The sequence below is a fragment of the Amphiura filiformis genome, chromosome 9 (genome assembly GCF_039555335.1).
Source record: "Amphiura filiformis chromosome 9, Afil_fr2py, whole genome shotgun sequence".
Taxonomy (NCBI): domain Eukaryota; kingdom Metazoa; phylum Echinodermata; class Ophiuroidea; order Amphilepidida; family Amphiuridae; genus Amphiura; species Amphiura filiformis.
The window spans coordinates 16,198,804-16,221,891 of record NC_092636.1 but is presented as its reverse complement, the minus strand read 5'-3'; the positions used below and the strand labels follow the sequence as shown (position 1 = coordinate 16,221,891).

The following is a 23,088-nucleotide window of genomic DNA, read 5'->3' as shown; positions in this document are numbered from 1 at the left end:
TCTGATTGCTCTGATTATCTGATATGTTTACAGGTGTGGATGTGTGGAGGGTCTATGGAGGAAGTGCCTTGTTCACGTGTTGGCCATGTCTACAGAAAATTTATGTCTTATTCAGTGCCAGGAGGGCCAGGAGTTATCAACAGGGTGAGACAATAGAGCCAAATTTGTTAAATTATTCGACCGACTATATAGATGCTTGGTCAATCCCTATTATTTATGAAATCAATTGACTGTGCATGTAATGATGACACTTAAGCAATAATGTGTGATTTGCATAAAGAATAGATTCCTATTTAAATGTTTGTTTTCACTGATCTCATTCGAGCCAAACAAGTGAGAAAATAGCGATTTCATTTCAGCACCTACAAATACAATGCGTATACTACGCTCGCCAATCGTATTACATGTAATACTGCACAGAGCATTGCACTAGATGTGTGTACATCCACAGGACATGCTAGCAAGCACTCGATTGGTGAACTCTGAATAAACCCGGGTCTCCCCGGTTTTAATATAAAAAGTTAAATTTTACTGTTATTAAAGCTCTTCAGGCTTTAGTCTTTTACGTGGTATTTTAGTACACCACTGGGCATTATAATTATGCAAAAAGTAGAAATCCGAGTAAAATTGAGCGCGTCGCTGTGAAGCAAATCACACGTTATGGCTTTAATTGCCTTTGGCTACATAAACAACACATATGAGACTTTTAATAATACCGTTTACGGCAGTAGTCACCGTTATGCATGTCAACTATGTTCGCAGAACATTGCTGTCAGAATGATGCTGTTCCCTGTTGTTTATGTCCACCATTGCTAATAAAGCCTTTGCGAGTACACCTGAGATGGCGTAATTTGATGTCACGCTGACTTGCAATGTGCAGTAACTATGTTCGCTAAACGATGTGCACATCAGGGTGATGCGTACTGACGTTAAATGACGCATCTCAGGTGTACTCGCAAAGGCTTATGGGATTTACCAAAAAGGTTAATGTTGAACCTGGGACGAAGTTGGATACAGAATCACTCGAAGCAGATCAGAAAGACTCTTTGGTTAAAAACCTGTGGGAAAGGCTAATGGCAATCGCTAGCAATGCTAGCCTAGAGAAGTAAATTTCCGCGTTTTTGATTCTAGGTCACTCGCATCCCTGTTAAAAGACTGTTATCTCAAAATAGGCCTGCCTACATGTTCTTGGTTTTGTGGGAGGGAGCTAGTCACAGCTGTTAAAAGTGGGCCATCTTTTGATAATATTACCAGGTATTATCTGTGTGATTCATTACAGTGTATTAGTCTGTAGTAGGTGGTTACCATGATTCATTTCTTTGAATATCTGAAAGTGCAGAGTAATACTTCAGAGCAATGGGCTATTCCATTTAAAATCCACACTACCCCTGTTGAAGATGTTGAAAATATCTTCCACAGGGGGAGTATGAATTTCAAATAGAATGAACAAATTAGGCAGTTCCATTTGAATTCTATACACCCTCTGAGAAAGATTCAACTTGAATGTTATACATAGGAAGGGCGAGTTTAAAGAGTTGGAGGTGATAAAATGCATACTCCCCCATGTGGAAGATATTTTCAAATCTTCCACAGGGGGAGTATGGACTTTAAATGAATTAGCCCAATATGAAGGTTTGAGTCATGGTGCACTCTTGTTTGATGACAAATTGGGAATTGAACTAGATAAGCTATCTTATTACAGTGTTTTGCAAAGACCTTTTGCACCAGCCAACAGCTTGTCATGATCATCACATAAAAATGACTACAATGCTTGTCAAAAGTTTTGGGACACTTTCAGCAGGGTACTGTAAATGTTTCCAACATTCCCTGAACAATACAATGTTGAATCATGTAATGTTGCTTTATGCATGCCAAGCAGTACCCAACATTGATTGGTGGGGAGGTTAGGGAAGGGTTTACGATTGACGGCAAAACTAAAAGCTTCATTTCAGCCATAAGCGCCAATCCGGCTTGAAGTGTGGGGGGACAATTGGCCTAAATTGTCAAAAAGTGGCTGAAAAGAACAAAAAATGGGTAATTTTGTTGAAAGGTGGGGAGACACATCCCCCTGTCCCTCCCCCCCCCACCTGATTGACGCCCATGATTTCAGCACATTCAAATAACAGAAATATAATGCCAAAACAAAGTATACATAATTTTCTATAGGTGGCCCAAAGTTTTGACAAGAATTGTAGACCATGTTTGTTCAGCGAATGAAATGCTGATGTGTAGATGACGTAATTCATTTAGCCAATCAGAACCCCCACTTCCTGTTTATGCCAAATTGGATAGTGTGAAAGGTTTTTACAAAATACTGCAACTGTTGTGATGCATTATGTAGAGTAAAAGGTACTCGATATTAAGAACAGGTGCTGACTTGTAATGATTATTATTCACGATGGATAATTAAAGGCTTAGCGTGTATTCATACAAGCTAATCATTTGGTGAAGCAGTAGGCAAATATTTGTTTTGCACGGAAAGAAGTATTGACGTAAATTTTTAAAGAACCCTTGAATAAATTGTATCTAATCTTCAAAATTTAAGGACTTGCATAATCCAGAGTGTAGATATGTGTTGCAGTTGGTAGTAAACATCAAAGAAAAGTTTTAAACTACTCAACAACACTTACGTTTTGTCCGAATAATTTCAGAGACAAAACCATGAGTGTTGTTGAATAGTTTTGAACTTTTCTTTGATTTATATAATGGCATGAATCATCATTACATTCAATAATTTCATTATTAATATCACATAATTATTTCTTTGTCTTGTTCTTCAGAATCTGATGAGAGTTGTTGAAACTTGGATGGGAGAATGGAAAGAGCATTTTTACAACCACAAACCATACCTCAAAGGTAACAAATTTGGCGATATCAGCAAGCAGTTGGCCCTCAAAGAACGTCTCCAGTGCAAGAATTTCACCTGGTTTCTTACCGAGGTAGCACCCGATATCTTGCAGCATTATCCTCCAGTAGAACCAGATCCTGGGGCACAGGGATATGTAAGTTGACTAACGAAGGATAGAACTTAAAGCCATATTGTAACATTTCCATAAAAAATAGATTAGTATTTTTTTTCCATAAAATGTTAGCTTTTCCTGACAGATATGTCCACTTTTAATTTTGAGCTGAACAACTAGGGCAAAGCAAAGGAAATTGGAATTTACTAGTACCAATGCTCATTACATCAGTTGTGCTATAGCACGGTCCTCTTATGTGTGTGTATAACCGTCCTGTACGCATTGTACGCACTGTGTTATGAACATCGAGTACGTGTTCGACTAATATTTCCATCGTAATAATTAAACGACGGTTCCTGTGTTATATTCAAAATCTCGGATTGTGGCTGAACTACAGCACCTAGAGTCTTGATTTTTGCTGGGTATGGTAGTTTAATAAAGTACATTATAATCGTACAAAAAAAACCAGAATTTTGAAAAATATTGAGGGCATCCTCCTCAGCAAATGTTACAATATGGCTTTAAGCATTTAGATGTTTTCACAATGGTCATGTCGTTGTCCAGCAAAATGTGTACCAGTGTACATATGAAACATGAAAATTAAATGTGGTTTTATGATGAAGTCCGGTTTTAGGCATTAAAATTGACTGTTGTTATGCTAATGAGTTGTCTGATACTCCTATCTAATTCTCGGAAGCACAGTATTTCAATATGCAAAACTATACTTTCATTTAGTGCTTCATTTTGGCCAGAAAAAACCAATACCTAGACTTAATATTAACACCAGACAGTGTTGCCAAAAGTTTTAAGTGCCAAGGCATGGCAAATTGGCTTGCTAGACCACGGTGAATGACTCGCTAAGTAGCCCAATTTTTAGGATTCCCCCAAAAAAACACCCAATACCAAATATTTGGGTACTTTTACTGAAATTTATAATATTAATCTCTCAATTGGGCGGAAAAACACTTGGCTAAAAACTTCCGGTACTTAAATGAAAAGTTATTGACCCAGGGTTACTGACCGATCAATAAATGTTCACAAAACCAATTATTATTGCAATTTGGAGCTTCGGAAACTCAAAAACTTTCATAATTCGGTTAAAATGAAAAGAAAATATGTCAAATTACTACCGTAGCCTGACACTTGCAAAAGTAGCCCAATTTTAGCAGTAGGTGATCGCAAAGTAGCCCAATTGTGTGCCTAAGGCATGATGTGGCATCATTGGCACCAGGTGGCATGCATTGTGCAAAAAACTGTTGTATAAAAAACATTTTAAAAGCACTTGTGGTTTTTGTGGTGAGCAGCTGGATTTGTTTTGTTCCGGGGGGGGGGGGGGCACTGGTCATTGACAAGGGGTATCATGCGTGGCCACGAAGTTTCAAATAGCACCCTAAACAAGTATTTACGAAGTCTGAAAATGCACCCCTAAACAAGTATGACAAGTACAATTTCATACCCTAAATAAGTATTGACATTATTTTTGACCCCCATTAGAAGCAAGTAAATCAGTCATATTTTGACTCTTAAACCCTTCATAATAACTGGGAAAACACAAATTCAAAAGTTCATAACTTTTAACCTTTATTACAATACATACTACATTTGTCTCAAAGGATCCTAAACACTGATTTATTGTACAAGGTATACCCTTTTTCTCAAATTTCCTTGTTTTAGATACCCTATTCACGATACGTAAGTACAGTGCCTGATCATGAAAAAAGACCCTTTTTACTTGAATCTTTGGCCACGCATGATACCCCTGGTCAATGACCAGTGGCCCCCCTGGGGTTTTGTTCCTTCTTCGAAAGATGGAATTCTCTTCCAAATTGGAATGTACAAGGAGAGAATGGAATTCTAATTTGTTTAATCTAACAATACCATAATAACAATACCGATTATAAACATATGTGCCTATAGTATTTCCTTCCTTGTGCCTCGTTCTAAGAAGGGTGCTGGGGATAGAGCTTTTTCAGTGGCAGCTCCACGTTTGTGGAACACCTTACCGGTTCATATCAGAAATGCTGCTACTCTTGAATCATTCAAAACTATGCTCAAGACATATCTTTTTCCATAATGTTGTTTTCTGTATTTGATCATGTTTGCTGTTCTTTTTAATATGCTTGTTGCGCTTTGTAGCCACAGGAAAAGGCGCATTATAAATTATGTTATGTTATGTTATGTTATGTTATGTTATGTTATTAACAAGTTCTCAGAAAAGAAAACATTTTTTAGGGTTGTTTGTTAAACTTTTCAATTTTTTCCTTTAATTTACAAATATCTACAACACAGATATTTATAAATTAAAAGATAAAAAAATAAAAAGTTTCACAAAAAAGTTCCATGTAACTTGTTAATAGACACATATGCTTATTATTGAATTGTACGGTATTTTGTTTGCTACAAATTATTTTGCTTATGCGGTTTTTAGTCAAATCAATATCCCTACAGATGACCCTCTATATAATTATTGTACTTACATTATAGAGGCCCTGCATGGTTTTATCGATTGGCTCCAAACAAAGGATTTGAACCGGTGTCCTTCACTGTAATCATGGCGCAGTACAGTCCATTCAATCAAATGTTGTCATCAATTTCATTGTAGTGCATTTATTATATGTGTGAGACGAAATGTCGCGGTAGATTGCAATCATGCATTTGAGTAGTCCGCCATATTTACGGGATGATACATCATAGAAAATACAGTTGATCCTGCAAATATTTTAATAACAGTCATGTACATTTTTTGTTTATTTCAGCTAAAACATATAGAAAGTGGATTGTGCTTCACCATCATACGTGCTCGTACGACAGAGTTTAAAATTCAAACTTGCGAGTCTAGAGATATGAGGGAGGGCGGTAGACAGGTAAGTGTCGCTATCAATGAGTTTTGCCCTCTCTCCCTCCATGAGCGACATGCAAACATGCAAGTCTGGACTTTTGCAAGCTGTGTGATCTGATTAACAGCTTCAATCCCCCACTTTACCCCATCAAAATGCCAACATTTTTTAGGTCTTTTGTTGGAAACAATGTATATCTTCAATACAAAAAGGTCATTTTGAAATGATATACGGCTTGTCCTCCCAGCTATATACACTTTAAGTACATATCATTAGATTTATAAAGTTTACTCCGAGGACTGTTAAATATCAAAAATATGTATTTTAATAATTTGCCATAAAATTGTATTTATATTGCGAAATTTAAAAAATCAAAATTATTTGATATCATCAGGACATTCTTTGTATTCTGAATGCAATTTGAAGTGTCTGATGTGCTCTCATGTCCCACAAAAAATACTGTGCAAATGTTACTATCTGATCCATTAACCCTTTTTTAGTTCATGAGGTCTTCAATTATCATCATAAATCTGTCTATATGATGGTTAGCTATTATAATTAAAGACAGAGATAAAAACAATTTATCGCGTCTGATGTCACTATCAATTACAATCCTTGATTGGTTTACACCGGTTAATCAGCGCGTAAAAGGAAGACCGATCTATCTGGTGCTGATCGGAGAAAAGGAATAGCAGCAAATGGCGAAAAATTTCGTATTTTTACAAGGCAAAAAGCAGCTTTCCTAGGCATTTTCGACATGGTGCCTTCACCAAAGAAAGTTTCCTACTATAAAGACCTAACTTTTGAGATGGTTTGCATGTTGAAAGGTGCAAAATTAACGCGCCCGGTTATAAATCCGCGTTCAGCAAGTCATCATCACGACACTTGTAAACAAACCGTGCTCGAGTTTGATTGACAGGTGACGTCAGACGCGATAAATTGTCTTTATCTTTGTCTTTCATTATACAATATTTTCCCCTTCTTTGTCATCCACAGTACTTCACATTGTCATGGCATGATGATTTTAGAGTAGGGGAAGCAAATCCAAAGACTGCATTGATTTCCCATACTACCAACCAGGAACCGAACCCAACATCTACCCATGTCATGGTGGCCGTGGCAACCAATTGTGGACATACAATCAGGTAGGAATAAAATCGTAAGCAAGTTAAAAGCAAATGAAGTTAAGAAACAAGTTGACAAATTGACAATTTTGGCACTGTGAAGAAGAACATTTTGTGACATTGTTTGATCTAATCCCGTCAAGATGTGGTCTTTGAATGCAAAGTTATACGACAAAAATCATGGTATTAAAAATTGAAAAACAAAGATTTAAAATTTTTAGGCCAATAATAAAGAGATATATCTCAGCTAGGAGACTGTACATGTATTTTTTTATAAAATTTCTCTGTTTAATAATATCATCTATTACTCTGTTTAATAATAACTCCGCCTATTATTATTTAAGGAGTATCCGGTAAGCACTAATCCTGCCTAAAATGTTACCGTTTCTGACTTTTGAGCTCATTTATGCCATCGCACGTTGAGATTTAACAACACCAGTGCTGTATATTTTGCATTACCCGTGTGGACCCGTACACTTTACTCCACTGCGTGCGGTACCATTATCTACCTTTTGGCGTGTATCCGAACCCGGGTCTATATTCACCAACCATGGCAAAATCAATGACTTGGATTTTTGCTCTTATTCTAACAGCCTTGAATGCACAATCAGCTTTATGCCTCCGTTTCACCATTCCAGTGTACAATAGCGATGAATGGGCAATTCATGATAATGCTTTACGTGACTTGTTGGGCCCAATTCACCACGACATTGGAACAGACGAATATAAATCCATATCACTTACTCGAGCTGGCATACACACCCAGGCATCATCTGTTTAACCATAACACTGGTTTCTGCTATCGGAAGTTAAAAAAGAAACAAAAAAGGAGAGAAGATGAACAAAGAATTCACTTGGTACCCCCAGGGATTTGAACCCTCTCATGCCAAGCACCAATCACCGACCAGTAGCCACAGGGGTTTCGCTGTCCCGGCCAATGTTTCCGTGAGCATTTAGCACTTAGGGTGATTGCATCATGGAATCACATGGGATTCATGCATGCGTAGTGATTATCCTCATGGTATTTTGTAGTCTTTAGCCATGTTAGGGTTAATAATAACACCACCTATATGTTCTTTTATCATTTACAGGAGCACAAGCTTATATACCATCCCGTATCCAAACTGTGCCTTGCTTCAGATACAGGAACCTCTAACAATCGGGCTATCATCATGACTAAATGCCAACGCTCCAATGCAGCTCAAAAATGGGACTTTGAACGAGCATATGCAAAAGTACTTGGAAAGCTTAATAGAGAAAACCCTGTGAAGTTTTCAAGCTGATGAAATACTTTGATAGGCTTTCAAGAACCACTTCATGAAATGGAAAAGTGCACTTCTCTTTGATATTTTTGTAGATGATACCGTAAGCTGTCTTTGAAGATGAATCGAGAGTGAGCTGGCCTGGAGTGAGCAGTTACTTGCTACATGGGACGTTTAGAAGAGCTGTTTCTGTGCAGTTTTTTCACTAAGCAAATGTGGGTGTTTATTTGGTATATTTAATTAAAGCAATATTGCCAGATTTCTGTGAAAAGATTTTTTTCTCCACAAAATGTTATTTTTCACTATCAGATATTTCCCCTTTTCATTTTGAGCTAAACTAATCAAATCAGTGGAAAGAAAATTGGGCTATTCCATTTAAAATCTACACTCTCCCTGTGGAAGATTTTGGAAATATCTGCCACAGGGGAAGTATGAATTTCAGATGAAATGAGCCTGAGCACATTAGGCAGCTCCATTTGAATTTCATACACCCTCTGAGAAAGATTCAACATGAATCTTCCACTGAGGGAGGGTGAGTTTCAAATGGAGCTGCTAAAATGTTAATTCCATTTGATATTCATACTCCCCCTGTGGCAGATATTTCCAAAATCTTCCACAGGGGTAGTGTGGATTTTAAATGGAATAGCCCATTGCTATAATCGGAGACAGAATGAAAAAGTTTGCATCTGTCGATCAACTCCTCACAGCCTGTGATCGATTAGTATTGCATAAAGGGAAGGTTCATCTGGTGCCTTCATCAGAGAAAAGGAATAGCAAAAAATGATGGTACTTTTTCTAGACAAAAAAAGCAACTTTTCTAGGCATTGTTGACATGGTGCCTACAGGAAAGAAAGTTTCCTATTACTAAGACCAAACTTTTTGAGATGGTTTGTATATTTGAAGGTGCAAAATTAACCCTAGGGCACGCTGTTTTACTGCTGCGTTCTGAAATTTCAATCATCATGAGAAATCGTAAACAAGTCGTTTCTGAGTTTGATTGACAGGTGACGTCGTACGCAAACTATAGCTAAAATAATAGTTTCTCGATCATGAGAGTACTGTGTGCACTGCGTAATGTCGCAAGTTTAGTAGAATGACACGATAGCGCGATCGATTGTGCACGCACAGGAAATGCAGCGCTTACCCAAAGCGTGTGTGGTAGGCGTTGTACGCCGACGCAATTGTCATTGCGTGCCTGTTGAGCTCTCATGATCGAGAAATTATTATTTTAGCTATAGTATTGTTTATATTTCATTCCAGCATGTAGATCATGAATGGATGTGTTGGTGAATATGATTGGCTGATTATACCTCTGATCCTGACATTTTATTTCAAAATCTTAAGATTAGTACCTTAGGCCTTGTTTTTCATGGGTATTGAGAGTGTCCTCTTGAGGAAATCATGCAATATTGCTTTTATGGTTTGATGGTTTCAATGATGTGGTATAGCATTCCTATTTATAAAGCTCTTTACAATATCTGATGTGATGTGATTTGCGAGAACCCTTAACTATTTCTTTATTTTTCTCAATACTTTTACTTTTCTGCTCATAACTTTTGATGTTGAAGTCACTGGTACAAATTGAAAACAGTTCTAGAACTCACAGATCACATCACATAAGGGATGAAATCAAAACTCGACCGGTTCCATCTGGTTTCTAAACAATGGGAACCGGGCGGAACTGCTGGTCGAGTTTTGATTTCATCCCTAATCATCATCAATAATGAATTAAAGTTTTAACTTCAACACTACACTACAATATCCCGATTGTAGACAAGATATCATCACAGCATCACCATCTGCTGAAGACGCTAGTCGGACTAGTGAAAACGTTCCAGGTGAGCGAAAAATAGTGTAGTGTTGAAGTTAAAACTTTAATTCATTTTATATACCACTACGTATGAATATCCACTCGTATACATGTATCATCAATAATGTTTTGGCCTAATTTTGATTAGGTGTTTTTATACATACACTAGAAAGCACTTAGAGAAGTAAATGCTATTCCTATATAAATGCTTTTCTGATAGGTTGAACAATTTCATACAACCTGGTTCAACCAAGCAATTTTAAAAATGTCACTAGGCTTGTTCAGACAATCGCAAGTACAGTCAACAGTAACTACATTCAAAAGTAAACTTAACTGTAGGGCCCATGTAGACACACTCACAAGTAGCTACTTGCAAGTTACTTTCGATGATTTTACACATAAGATATCTTACATGTAATGCACTGTGTGAACAAGAACAAGACCTTATGTTGACCATAATAGGACTGGATGATCCAACTCTATTTTGATTGTGAATAATTTACCAGTGAAGGACATGCTAAATTGTGAGTGCACTTATAAGTACAAGTCTCGTGTGGATATACACCTGCATACCTAGTACTTTTGTAAAGAAATGTTATATTAAACTCTTTTAAGACTTTTTCCCAATACAAATCAATGACTCAACAGCAGAAAGGAAAAAAAAGAAAACTTTTTCTGGAATTTCAAAATTAGGTTCAATCATTCTTTTGTACAGTAAAACAAGAAAATTTTTTTTTTCAATATTTTCGTATGAGGACAATTGGGGGGGCTCATGTTCAATAGTTGAGGTCACAAGTAAGTTGTTGATTTTTTTATTAGTATCTGTAGAATCACAAGGCCTAGTGAACTGATAGTGCAATATTTGAATTCTAGGAATGACCACATTTAGATGCATGTCACAAATTTGAGTAAGGCCAAATAAAAAAATAGATATTTGTCTTATGTTTCGTACGAGCAATTGATTAATGCTGCACGTTTGCTTGAGCAAAATTGCACAAATTTGTATTTTTTTTGTTTACATTTTAACGCAGTTTGGCCCAAAATCGGCTGTCAGGTCAATGTTCAATTTCAATTTTGTTTCTGATCGCAACGCAACTCCGAAATTGTAACACTAGATGTAGCCTGTATTCCAGCTAAACATAGCCTGAATACTTCCCAGGTCAGAATACCCAAAATTGGCATTGTTCAATTGATAAAAAATTTAATAACAACTTGCATTTCAAACTCCCATAGGACATGAGACAAATCTATTATATTTTTTATTATATCAAAGCCCAAAACTTTCCCATTAAGTTTTATGTTCCATTATTAAGTGACTCTGCAATTTTCCACATTATTTTACTATTAATTTCCACTCATATGAAACAGTGTTCTTTTGTACATTTCAGTACTGTGTACTTAAAACTTTTGATTATTGTTGAAGTTTGTGTCTTTTTTCATAGTCTTTCAGAGACCATATTTAGTAAATATGAGACCATATTTGGTAAATATAAGACCATATTTGGTAAATATGAGACCATATTTGGTAAAATATATAAGACCATATTTGGTAAATATGAGACCATATTTAGTAAATATAGGCTTTCAGAGACCATAAAGTGTATTCAAATATGAATCGTAATGAATATACTTTTCTTTTCGTATAATGAGAGTAATTATAGATTTCTGTTTTCACATACCAAATAGAGTTGGTATATTTTATTATCTGTAGTATATGTAATGACCTCCAATAAGTTTTTTCTGTAAATGAAGTCTTTCTGATGAAGTTGAATAATTAATTATGACCAATTTTACTGAAATTTGATGAGAATGATAAATTAGGGCTTTTTAGAAATGAAATAATGTGTGAAATGTTTTGTACTAAACCTGTATACACGTTAATTGCATTCCATGGTTTGATTGCCATTATGTAATATCAAGGTTATAGAGTGGTATTGTTGGCCAGGCCAAACACATGTACATCATATCGAAGGCTCGGTTCAATAAATGCTCAATTACATTAGCTCCCTGGGTATTGTTGTATAATGCATTCATGCTTAACTCTCTTTACGTGGGCAAGCGATTGACACTTACTAATTTGCATGGCAAAATGACCCGTCTCCTCCGCAGCCAATTTGGTTCTGCTCCATCGAAATCAAGTTGGTCATGGAAGAGACTACCCTCCTTTGTGTTTGTAAAGCCATTTGCGTATGGAAAGCCATTCTTGGAGTCTATAATGACTTAGGCTACGCTCTCAGCTAGAGTCCAACGCTGCATTGTACTAGAAATACCTCTTCTGTGACATTACTAGAGCAAGGAAAATAGCTTTGCTTTACGTTTTGCATTACGTTTTGGGTGGGTTTTTTTTTCAAAAGCATTAGTCTAAACTGAAAGCTTGCAATCTTGTTTTCTTGAAATATGATGTACAATGTCCATTGCTTTCTTCCTATAATACTACAATCAATTAATGTGCCTTAAGTTGAATTTATACTTGGCCACTGATCAATGAGAAATAAGTTATATTATCCAAAATACAGTTGCTCATTGCATAGTGCTTGAGTATAATTTCTGCTTTATATCTTATTCTTATTTTTTGTATGATAAATGTAAGAAGAGATTTTGAAAACTTTCACAATATTATGTTGTGCCTATTAACCATTATGGTTTTTTGTTAAGGGAAAGAAGAAACAAAAAAGGAGAGAATATGAACAAAGAAGTCGCTTGGTACCAACAGAATTTGAGCCTTAGACCCCTCACGTACCAACCACAGTATCACCGACTGGTAGCCACTGTGACCCAGCCAGCGATTCCGTGCATATATGAATTAGGGTGATTGTATCATGGCATCATGTGGGATGCATATACATGCGCAGTGTTTTTCCTTGTTAGATTTGGTTAGATGGTCAATTCCAAGAGCATCATTCCGCAACAAGATTTTGCATATGAATTTCTTTTTAATGCAGCAGCCAAACATGTAGGTGAATATAATGGAAACTATTTTTGGTAAGTGAATGATTACGGTCGGAGAAACTTTTCCAAACCACCATAATTTGCATATAATGCAAACTTCGCGTTGCAGAATGATGCGCTTGAAATTGCCTAGATTTGGCAGTATTAGGGTTAAGATTGATTGTAGCATAGTCATAGTATTATATCCTACACTCCATGCCGAAAAAAATGAAAGGAAGGTATGATAATAATTATGTGACATGATCTTATCCCAATTGGATAAAGGAGACCATTTTGAAAATTGCATTCCTATATCATCAAATTTTCAGTAACCAGTTGTGCAACTGCTGAAATCATTACACCAATAACACACTGTGTCACAAGTTGTTATACATGTTTTATTGTTTTGCCCTGTAAATTTGACTTGACCATAATTTCACAATTTGCCACCTTAGGTTGGATTACATCACATATTGCAGTGACTGCAAGCTTTCTTTTTGTCAAGAGGTAGCTTTACTTTGTCATAATTTTATGTGGGCACCTTCAGTCTTGGTTCCAGAATCTTCTGAGGACATGCACAAAATAACAATAGTTGGTCGTTCAATTTAGCATGCCCATATTTGGCATTTAACCTTAGTCCTCATTCACAAGTCCTGAATAGAGGTAGTCATGGTGACGTCAACGCCGCCATTTTGTGGGTACGGAGTGCCTTGTTGCTAAGATCACCGCGTTGACGCTTGACTGTCAGAGGTGCGTCACGCGCTGCGACTTCCGCGTAATCGGGGGCGTAATGTCTAGTGCATGACATGCAGAACGGCAGTACCCACAAGATGGCGGATCCTGCGGAAAAGGCTGACAGCCTCTATTACTGTGATTGGTCACACCCTCAACACAGTAAGAGACACATTGTATTTCCTGAGCATGTCTTCAGAGGGTTTGTCTTGGTGACAAAGAAGTTACAGGATGAGGTAACCAAGTGGTTGATCTTAGGGTGCTGCACTATTTATTGGTAATGAGTTTATGATCTGCATGAGTTTGGGAGTTCCTTGGGTGTACTAGGCAGGCTTAAACTCACATGCCTATCCCAAAATGTTTGGTCAGAAATTTGCAATTATTTAAATTAACAGTGATATTAGTTATTCCCTGATATTGAAGCTACAAGTAAGAATATGTATGTACTGTTTCACTAATGTGGAAAGTTATCCTTTCCATAATTTTTAAAGAAATATGTAATGAATTGTATTTTATTTGCTAGCTTTGTGACCAAAATCTACACTCTTTTTCATATTGACTACTTTCCATTGCACATCCCCTGCAATTCCATTCTTTCTTAAGTTTGTTGTTTTCAGGGGAACATGTTATATTGATGTATATATTATAGTATTTAAAAAACAAAGAATCAACATTAATTGTATGTTTTCAGTAAAGAGTAATTTAATCTTTCTGAAGACAAGCTTGACTTTAATCATGTGCCTCTATTTATTGTTGTTTAACCAAGGGTCCAAGTCGCAAAGAATTACATTTCCAATGTAATGCTAGTTTCATACTTTCCTGCCGCTCTGACAACGATTTTGCTTCACTTCGCAGTCGCACCAGAGACGCTAGCGGTAACAAGCCGATATATTGATCACTTCACCGCTTTGCCCAAATCGGTAGATCACTAGTTAAATTCATGCAAGCTTGGGAGCAGTGCCACTCTGACGTATAAGTACTGGAAACAATTTTTGGTGGTGCTGAGCAGCAACATTGGCTTTCAGAGTCATGCTGCTACCACCCAGCGGTGTGCCACTCCGCTTGCAGACAAGTGCAAGCGGCATGATCAAGCGTCACGTTGCTCAGCGGCAAGCGGCAGAAAGTATGAAACAAGCATAAGAGTACAATTCCAGGGCTTAGTTAGACCTTTATGTTATGGGTCTATGGATTATAATATTCAGGCAAAGTAACTTGTCCTGTCGGAAAGTCAGCCTCAGATGCAGTGGCGGCGCTATGGGGGGGGGGAATGCCCCCCAGACAGAAGCTCTGCCGCCGCCCCAGAAAAATTGAAGCGGGGGGAAAGCCACTTGTTAGCCAAAATTTGATGAAAATGCCCCCCAGTCGGAGGCTCTGCCCCCTTTCCCCCTCCCAGAAAAATTTCTGGCGCCGCCACTGCTCAGATGAGACAAGAGGATAGGTACCATTTTGATCCGTAACCATGCTGACACTATCAATCCATCTGATCTGAAGGATACAAGTAAACATTGGAGGATTTACAGGATGCAACACTTTATCATTTGTTCAAATGTATAAGTTTTCAAACCTATTAATGGGCTATTCCATTTAAATCCACACTCCCCCTGTGGCAGATTTTGGAAATATCTTCCACAGGGGGAGTATGAATTTCAAGTGGAATGAACACATTAGCAGCTCCATCTGAAACTCATTCTCCCTCAGGGGACAATTCAGGTGGAATCTTTCTCAGAGGGTGTATGAAATTCAAATGGAGTTGTCTGCTTCCACAGGGGTAGTGTGGATTCGGGTGTGGATTTTAAATGGAATAGCCCAATAAGCCGGAGGGATGACCAAACTGCCAGCAGAACCAGTTGGTTATGTGTCCTATTGATCTAGAGAATAGGAACCAGGCCCAATTGCAGATTTTGTCTGGGGCGCTGTAGGTTTTGTTTTTTGAAGCCATCCCTAATGGACTCACAGTAAATGGCAAATCTTTGTGACATTGGACCTTAAGTTATTATATATGCACTATACTGAAAAGTGTCTTCACTGAAGAAGTTTATTTGTAAATAATATTACAGTACTGATATACTAGATATTTACATTTAAATTAGAATGTAGCTTTGACAATCAGTATATATTCTTAGGGATGAAATCAAAACTCGACCGGCAGTCAATGGGCGGTTCTGTCCCGTTTCAATTGTTTAGAACAATAGCAACCGGAAACTGCCTGGAACTGCCGCCGGTCTAGTTTTGATTTTGTCCCTTTGTCAGTAGGTATGGTTTAGCTTGTAAACGCTAAATTTTATTGATTACTGGGTGTCGTCTATGAGGTTATGAAGATGGAAGTTGTTTTATGAAGTGGAATTTGAATCGCGGCTACCATGTTTACACAGAATAATTTTGACTAAAGTCAACTTCTGGCTCTGTGTAGACGGGGTCTTTCTTAGTGGATTCAAAGCTAAGAATGTTGTATTTTGAGGTTTGAGTTGCAGACAAATACTTTGCAGCAAAACAAAGATAATATAAGCTTACACCATAGATACTAAAACTAAATGCAAAAGTGGGTAATGGTGGATCCAACAGACGAGGACACAAAACACACAACAAGAGGATGCCTTGAATATACAAGCAACTAGAAAGTAAAGGGGCAAGGTATACCAACTTGATGTGGGGAAACAAGTAAAATAAAGACTAGACGGTACGCAGAGGGGGACAAAAACAACTAATGTAGGCACAGAAGTAGGTAAAGTTCAATAGCCAAAAATTACCAATTCCAAGGCCCACAGAAGTGTTAAAGTAACAAAAATATAGGAATTCCCTAATAAGAGGTGGTGGGCTGATTTTGTGCTTTAGACTGGGTTTTTATTTTGAGAAAAGTGAAACAAAGTGTAAAATCCTTAGAAATGTGTCTTTGTAGGGGGTTAACAACCCATAACAATAGCGTAGAGTTTTGAGGCCTCAGCCGCACACACCCTTTAACATAAATGTTTGTAACCCAGGAATTTTAAAATTACAGTTCCTTAAGTTTGAACCACCCTGAAGGTTAATATTAAATTTATTGGGCTATTCCAGTTGAAATCCATACCCCCTATGGAAGACACAACTTTAATCTCCCACAAAGGGAGTGTAAATTGCAAATGGGATTACTTGAATGGATGACTCCATTTGAAATCTACACTCCCTGTGTGGGAGATTAAGGTCTTGTCTTCCATAGGGGGTGTATGGATTTCATGGAATACTCAATAGCCGAATGTAAGCAAATACCAAATCCTTTTTAATGTAAAATAGGGTAAAATTTTATATAAACTGTGTCTTTCTAATGAACCTAGTCATCTTACAAGTTTAAGATTTTATGATTAGAATTATATTTAAAACACAGTGAGGAATTTGTCAGAGGGAATGTGCTATTCCAGTTGAAATCCATACACCCTGATTCAGGCCTTCATTTCTGAAAATAGCAGGAGCTCAGTTAGTCACTCTCCTATGTGTACTGAGGAGATTGACAAGGAGCTCAATTATAAAATATCAATATTAAACCATAGGATTTTCAAGAAGTGAGGAGCTCAATAAATTGAGCTCCTGAAATACTGTTCAGGAGAGCTGTAGGAGCTCCGGCTCAATTGAGCTCCTCAAAAATGAAGGTCTGCTGATTGGAAAACATGACCTTAATCTTCTACACAGGGAGTACAGATAATAGATTTCAAATGGAGTCACCCATTCAGGTAGCCCCATTTGAAATACACACTCACTGTGTGAAAGATATAAGGTCATGTCTTCCACAGGGGGTGTATGGATTTCAACTGGAATAGTCGTACCCTATTCCAGACTACTATAGTCTGTTTGTGGATGAAAAAAATTAAGGTATTTCCCCTTTCGCATTTTGTGTAGTACAACTCCATATATTCCGAATTTGTCTTTTACCACATAGGGAAAGCCTGATATAAATAATAATATTGAACGGCTTATTTTCGTGCGATACAAAGACAGGTATATATTGCACTCGATAGAAAAATATTCTTGTATCACACTCAGAGCCATTCAATATTATATAAATATTTCCGGAAATATGTTGGTGAGAGTATAGACCACTTGAAATGTGACGTCATTGCCCGGCAGCATGCGCGCAAATCATGGCGTGAATTGTGCCAATTTCCATTGTGCTTTGCCCTGCAGTGTGTATACACATGATCGTAGTTTGCTCAGGGCATGTACATTTTAAATTGCCCACCACATTCCATATAGTATAAGAAAGCCATTGAACAGTGTAACGGTTCGTTCAAGCATATCAACAGACCAGTCCATCAACTTTGTTGATAATCATTGATGTCAAGTGGTCTATACACTAAGAGCTGACAAGTAAATTTAAAAAAAGTGAGTGTGACATCTTGTTTAGTTGCTCACACTTGATCAAACATTGTGTTCTATATTTTATGTATAAATGGTACTTATGCTTATATGAGGGGATTTTATGAAATTATGTTGATATTAGTGGGCACAATTTTTATGTATGAAGAGCAATAAATATTGATATAATAAACTAATAATCCATTTCACAATTTGGTTGCAATTATCTCCATTTTGTTATGTAAAAAACCTAAGGTACTAACCTAACATCATAGATAGTGCAAACTATTCTTTTTCTGAAACCTCTAGGCTAGATGAACAATTTGCAACAATTTTTACGGAATATTCAAATATTGGAGCAATTTTGACTTTTGACCCATGTACAATAGGTAAATCGACCTTGACCTTTTGTGCCTCATAACTTCTAAGACACAACTTGCAAAATAAGCACTGACAATATTGAATTCTCATTAAATTTGTTCAAGAAAAAACTTGGTGACAAGAATGTACCAAAAGTTTGATATATTGCAGTTCGAAGTAAAGCCTTTTTTAGCTTAAAGCAAAGGATAAGTACAGGCCTGTTTCCAGGGTTGCCAAACCCGCGATTTGGTAGACAATTTCCTGTCCCATAGAAACCAATGGTTAAGAAAAATTTGGGCGACTTCTCAGCATTGGCTCCCGCGACTTCCGATAGTTTCCTACCCCATAGAAACCAATGGTAAAGAGAAAAATTGGGCAACTTTTCGATTATTTGACCCGCGATTCGGGCTGAAATCTTTTGGCAACCCTGCCTGTTTCCAGGAAGAGTGCTGTGGGAGGTACAGCACACCCCTCCGCATCCCAATTGACAAAAAGATCCACTTTTCAGTGACAAAATAGGGCCAAATTAGAACAAAAATAAGAGGACCACTTTTAGTGGACAAGGTTTTAATTCCCTCTACTGAATGAAGCCACAATGGTATATTTGTGTATATTTTCAGTCATCCATATATATAAAATATCAAGTTGATTTAAAGCCATATTATAACATTTTCATACAAAATAGATTAGCATTTCTTTGCCATAAAATGTTAGTTTTACTGTCAGATATATCCCTTTTATTTTTGAGCGAACAACTACGGCAGAGCAAAGAAAATTGGAATTTACTACCAGCGCATATATATGCCAATACGTACCACTCCTTCGGTCATGTTATGGTACGGCCATTTGTTGTGTAGATCACCGTCGCAAGCATCGCCGTGTACGTACTGTGTGTTATGAACATCGTGTATGCGTTCGACTAATAATTCCATCGTAATAATAAAAACTACGTGATTCAGGCGTTTTATTCAAAATCTCGGATTTTGACAAAACTACAGCACCTAGAGTCTTGATTTTTCCAGGGTATATTGGTTTAATAAAGTACAATATAATCATGTAAAATAATTAATTTTAAAAAATCAGTGAGGGCGTCCTCCTCAGCAAATGTTATAATATGGCTTTAATTAAAATCTAGTCAACTGGACTTACTATTTTTGACTGGCGACGTTTCACATCCTATCCTGGATGCTTTCTCAAGCCGTCTGATTTTTCGGCGTCAATTGGTCAGTGACCTGTGACAGGGTCACAGAACTGAGACGTCAAGGGATCTTTTGGATAGCAGAACAGAGGTCTCAGTTCTGTGACCCCATTACGGGTCACTGACCAATCGCCGCCGAAAAATCAGACGGCTTGAGGAAGCATCCAGGATAGGATGTGAAACATCGCCAGTCAAAAATAGTAAGTCCAGTTTACTAGATTTTGATTAAATCAACTTGATAAGCCACAATGGTAAAAAAAATTGAAAATCCTCCCACTGAATGAGTTTGCTTTGACTAATGCAAAAGGTTGGTGTGCCCCTTTGCAGACACCACTGAGAGGGACCACATTGCTCCAAATAGGAAACACATACCTGCCAAAATAAATGTTGGGAATAAAGCCTTCATTAGGTTTTTCTGCCTGTACAGAATTGATCATGTCTCACCTCCCTTTTTAACCAAATCGACGGTAATAACTCTTGTAGTGAGGGATCAAAATTTAACCACAAATTACCTCCGGCAAAACTCACTTCCTGGTAACTAAATACCACACAAGGTCATTTTTACGTAATTCATTGACCCATTTGTGTCATGCCTCTAGCTATATATATTATTATAATGACAGCTTGGTGATCTGGTCAACTCATTGACAGATACGAAGCTCAGGAGGGAATTTAATTTTTGATCAATTCTCTTCAGGTAGTGAAACCTAATGTTTAAGAGGAACATTTCTGGATAATTAAATTGAGGACTTCACACCCATGGAATGAATTTGATCTCTCCGGCTTATAGGACCTGTGAACATGGTGAGGAGGGGGGGGGGGCTTTATTATTAGCATTAGCTAATGAGCATTAGCTTTAGTATTCCTGATCATAAAGTTACAAATTAAATACATGTATCTTCTTCACAACGTAAAAAATACAATTTTCAATCTTTGCTTGGTTTTGGCAAACAATGTAATGCTTCTCTTGAACAGCTACAAAAAAGATGAACATACATGTACAGATACATAAAAAATAAATATATACTTTAAAATCAAAAGTATCTAAGTTTAACAAATGATACTATGAATCTCTTTTGTTATCAATGGTACAATATAAAACTATTGATATTAAAATAAACTACTACACAGATAAAACTCCATTAACATGAAAAAGCATCAAGTTTGACACCAATAACTCTTGTTTAGCATGTTTAGCTATAAAACTTGGTTCAAGAATACATAAAATAAAGGCTTCCTTTGATCCACTATCTACCAGGGGAAGCCAAATGGGGTAAGGAAATTTTGGTTTGTTAGTGTCCGATATGCTTCAGTGACGACTCCAGGGATTTTTTTTTAAATTTCAAGTTGAGGCATGGGGGGAAAAATTTTTGCACAAAATTGCCACAAAAAGTGGAAATATTCATCATTTTGAGTTTTTTGCTGATGCAAACTGAGGGGAAAGAGTTCTGACAGGAGACCATTTTCCCCCACCATACCCTCCCTCCTTGCCGTGGTCACAGTCAGAGTGAGAGATCTGCTCATTTTTATCACACTAACATGCAAATTACACAGTGCTTGGTTTCAGTGCTATTTATACCGTATTCATTCCATTAAGTGCCCATACCCCGACGAAATTTCAACTTACAGACTTTGATACTAGATTATCACACTACATACCATGAGGAGCAGGGTTGTAGCTAGGACATTTTTAGTGCTGGGTGGCATTTGATGAAAATCTTGCATATTGTTCTCAAAATTGATCAAATTCTTCATTCTTGACTAATTCAGCAAAATTGTGCAATTTTGGACTGAGGGGTGGGCTCTAATGCTAAAATTGCCGCCCACCACCGCCTACTATAGCTACAACCCTGTGTACAATGTAGGAGCATGGTTCTTTCATGGTAGGAGTTAGTGCCAGAACAAAGTTAAAGTTCAATTCTGATCTTGAACTGCTACAGTACTGCAAGTATCTAAATTTAACACATGTTATTGCTAATAACTATTTCCAGTAAATAATAATACAATATTAAACTACTGTTTTAAAAATACACAGCTACAGATAATAAAAAAAAACATACTTCAGCAAAAATACTTCAAGCATGGTACTGTTAACTCTTTAACTACTGATAAAATGGACTCTACAAAAGTATTAACATGAATTAAACATGCAATGGCTCAGTTTAAATGTTTGATTTTGTTTTCTAACTAAACAATAGCTTTCAATATATGTAGGCATTTTTCAACAATGTTTGGATTAACCATTGTTATCCATTACAATAAACTTGAACTGAGCCAATGTATCTTAATTTGGTAAACCCAAAATCTTAACGCTACATGTATACAATACACAACATCTTTATTTGTGTGTAAAAGAATCCACTTCCGGAGGGCAAAGGGGAAACGGCAACTTTCCAGGGGACAAAATTTGATGTAAATTTATCAAAAATAGGGGGGAAAATTACAAAAGGCATAAAATCTTAAATATCAGGGTGGCCAACACCCACAGGGTATGATACAGAAGTATGGTACATGTATATATAGATAGTGTATTCCATGCCAACCAGCACCTTACCCAAAAAAAGGGAAGTAATTTTTGTATTCCATGCCATTTCAACAGGCCTCATCTCAGCAATATAATGTCCTACTGAAATTGGTTTTAAAATTTTGTAATCTTGAGAACTTGTATTTTATGACAAGCATGCATCGCAAAACAAAACAGTTCTTTAAAAAAATCAAATTTTGTCATAAATGTGTACAGTACTTTCATAAAAAAATATATACAATGTTTTTGTTGGCTAAATCATTAGAGAATGAATTTGGAGAAAACCTTCTGATAATTACAAACACTCGCTGAACAGCAAGACCTTCCCTCTAAGCTTTTAATCCGATAAGCTGATTATCTATTTGTTTTCATGAATTGGAAGACATTCTTTGATGTATTACTGAGCTCAATCATCTGAAATTACTGGAGCGTGAGCCACCCAGGCTGGTGGCTCAGCATAGTATTTTATAAAACAGAAGGTTTTCTCCAAATTCGTTTCCTAATGTGTTCAACTGTAAACATCTTACTAAGTACCGTACTACAATAAACATAAAATAGGGGAACTGCTCAAATTTTGTTTTAAACTCGGCATCATGCATCAGTAAACATTTTCCGAAATATATGTCTATTCATACCAATGTATTCGTCTCAAAGTGAGCCACATATTGACAAAGAGGATTGCCATTTAACTGGTAGGCCTCTATGGCAGTCAGAACTTTTGCCCCCACCCACTGCCTCCCAAAATTACACAAATTTCCATTTTTGCGGTAATTTTGTGCAAATTCATTGATTTTGCCCTCCCTGAAATCCACTTTGCAAGCTCCCCCCCCCCCCTTGGCACCGCCACTGCTTGTCAACCAAAGACATCTCCTACTCTTTGGATCTGCCACCCAAAAGCCAAAATTTGAATGGCAATTTCCATTCACCACTACCTTTTTTCTATAGTTTTCCCAATAAACAAAACCATACTCTAACTCTAGTCTAGTTCAAATGGGCTGTTTGACTTGTGTCCTCACCCAATGCCCTCATT

The 23,088-nt window shown here is 37.0% G+C and overlaps 1 protein-coding gene across 1 annotated transcript in view; it reads left to right on the top strand.

Annotated features, from left to right (window-relative positions):
- LOC140160688 (polypeptide N-acetylgalactosaminyltransferase 10-like) overlaps positions 1–18,188 on the top strand; it is a 50,126-nt gene extending 31,938 nt beyond the window's left edge. The window contains 6 exon segments of the mRNA XM_072183976.1: positions 34–144; positions 2,781–3,002; positions 5,717–5,824; positions 6,794–6,826; positions 6,829–6,942; positions 8,013–18,188. Of these exon segments, the coding sequence (XP_072040077.1) occupies positions 34–144; positions 2,781–3,002; positions 5,717–5,824; positions 6,794–6,826; positions 6,829–6,942; positions 8,013–8,204 (780 nt within the window). The 3' untranslated portion in view covers positions 8,205–18,188.
- The last annotated feature ends 4,900 nt before the right edge of the window (positions 18,189–23,088 follow it).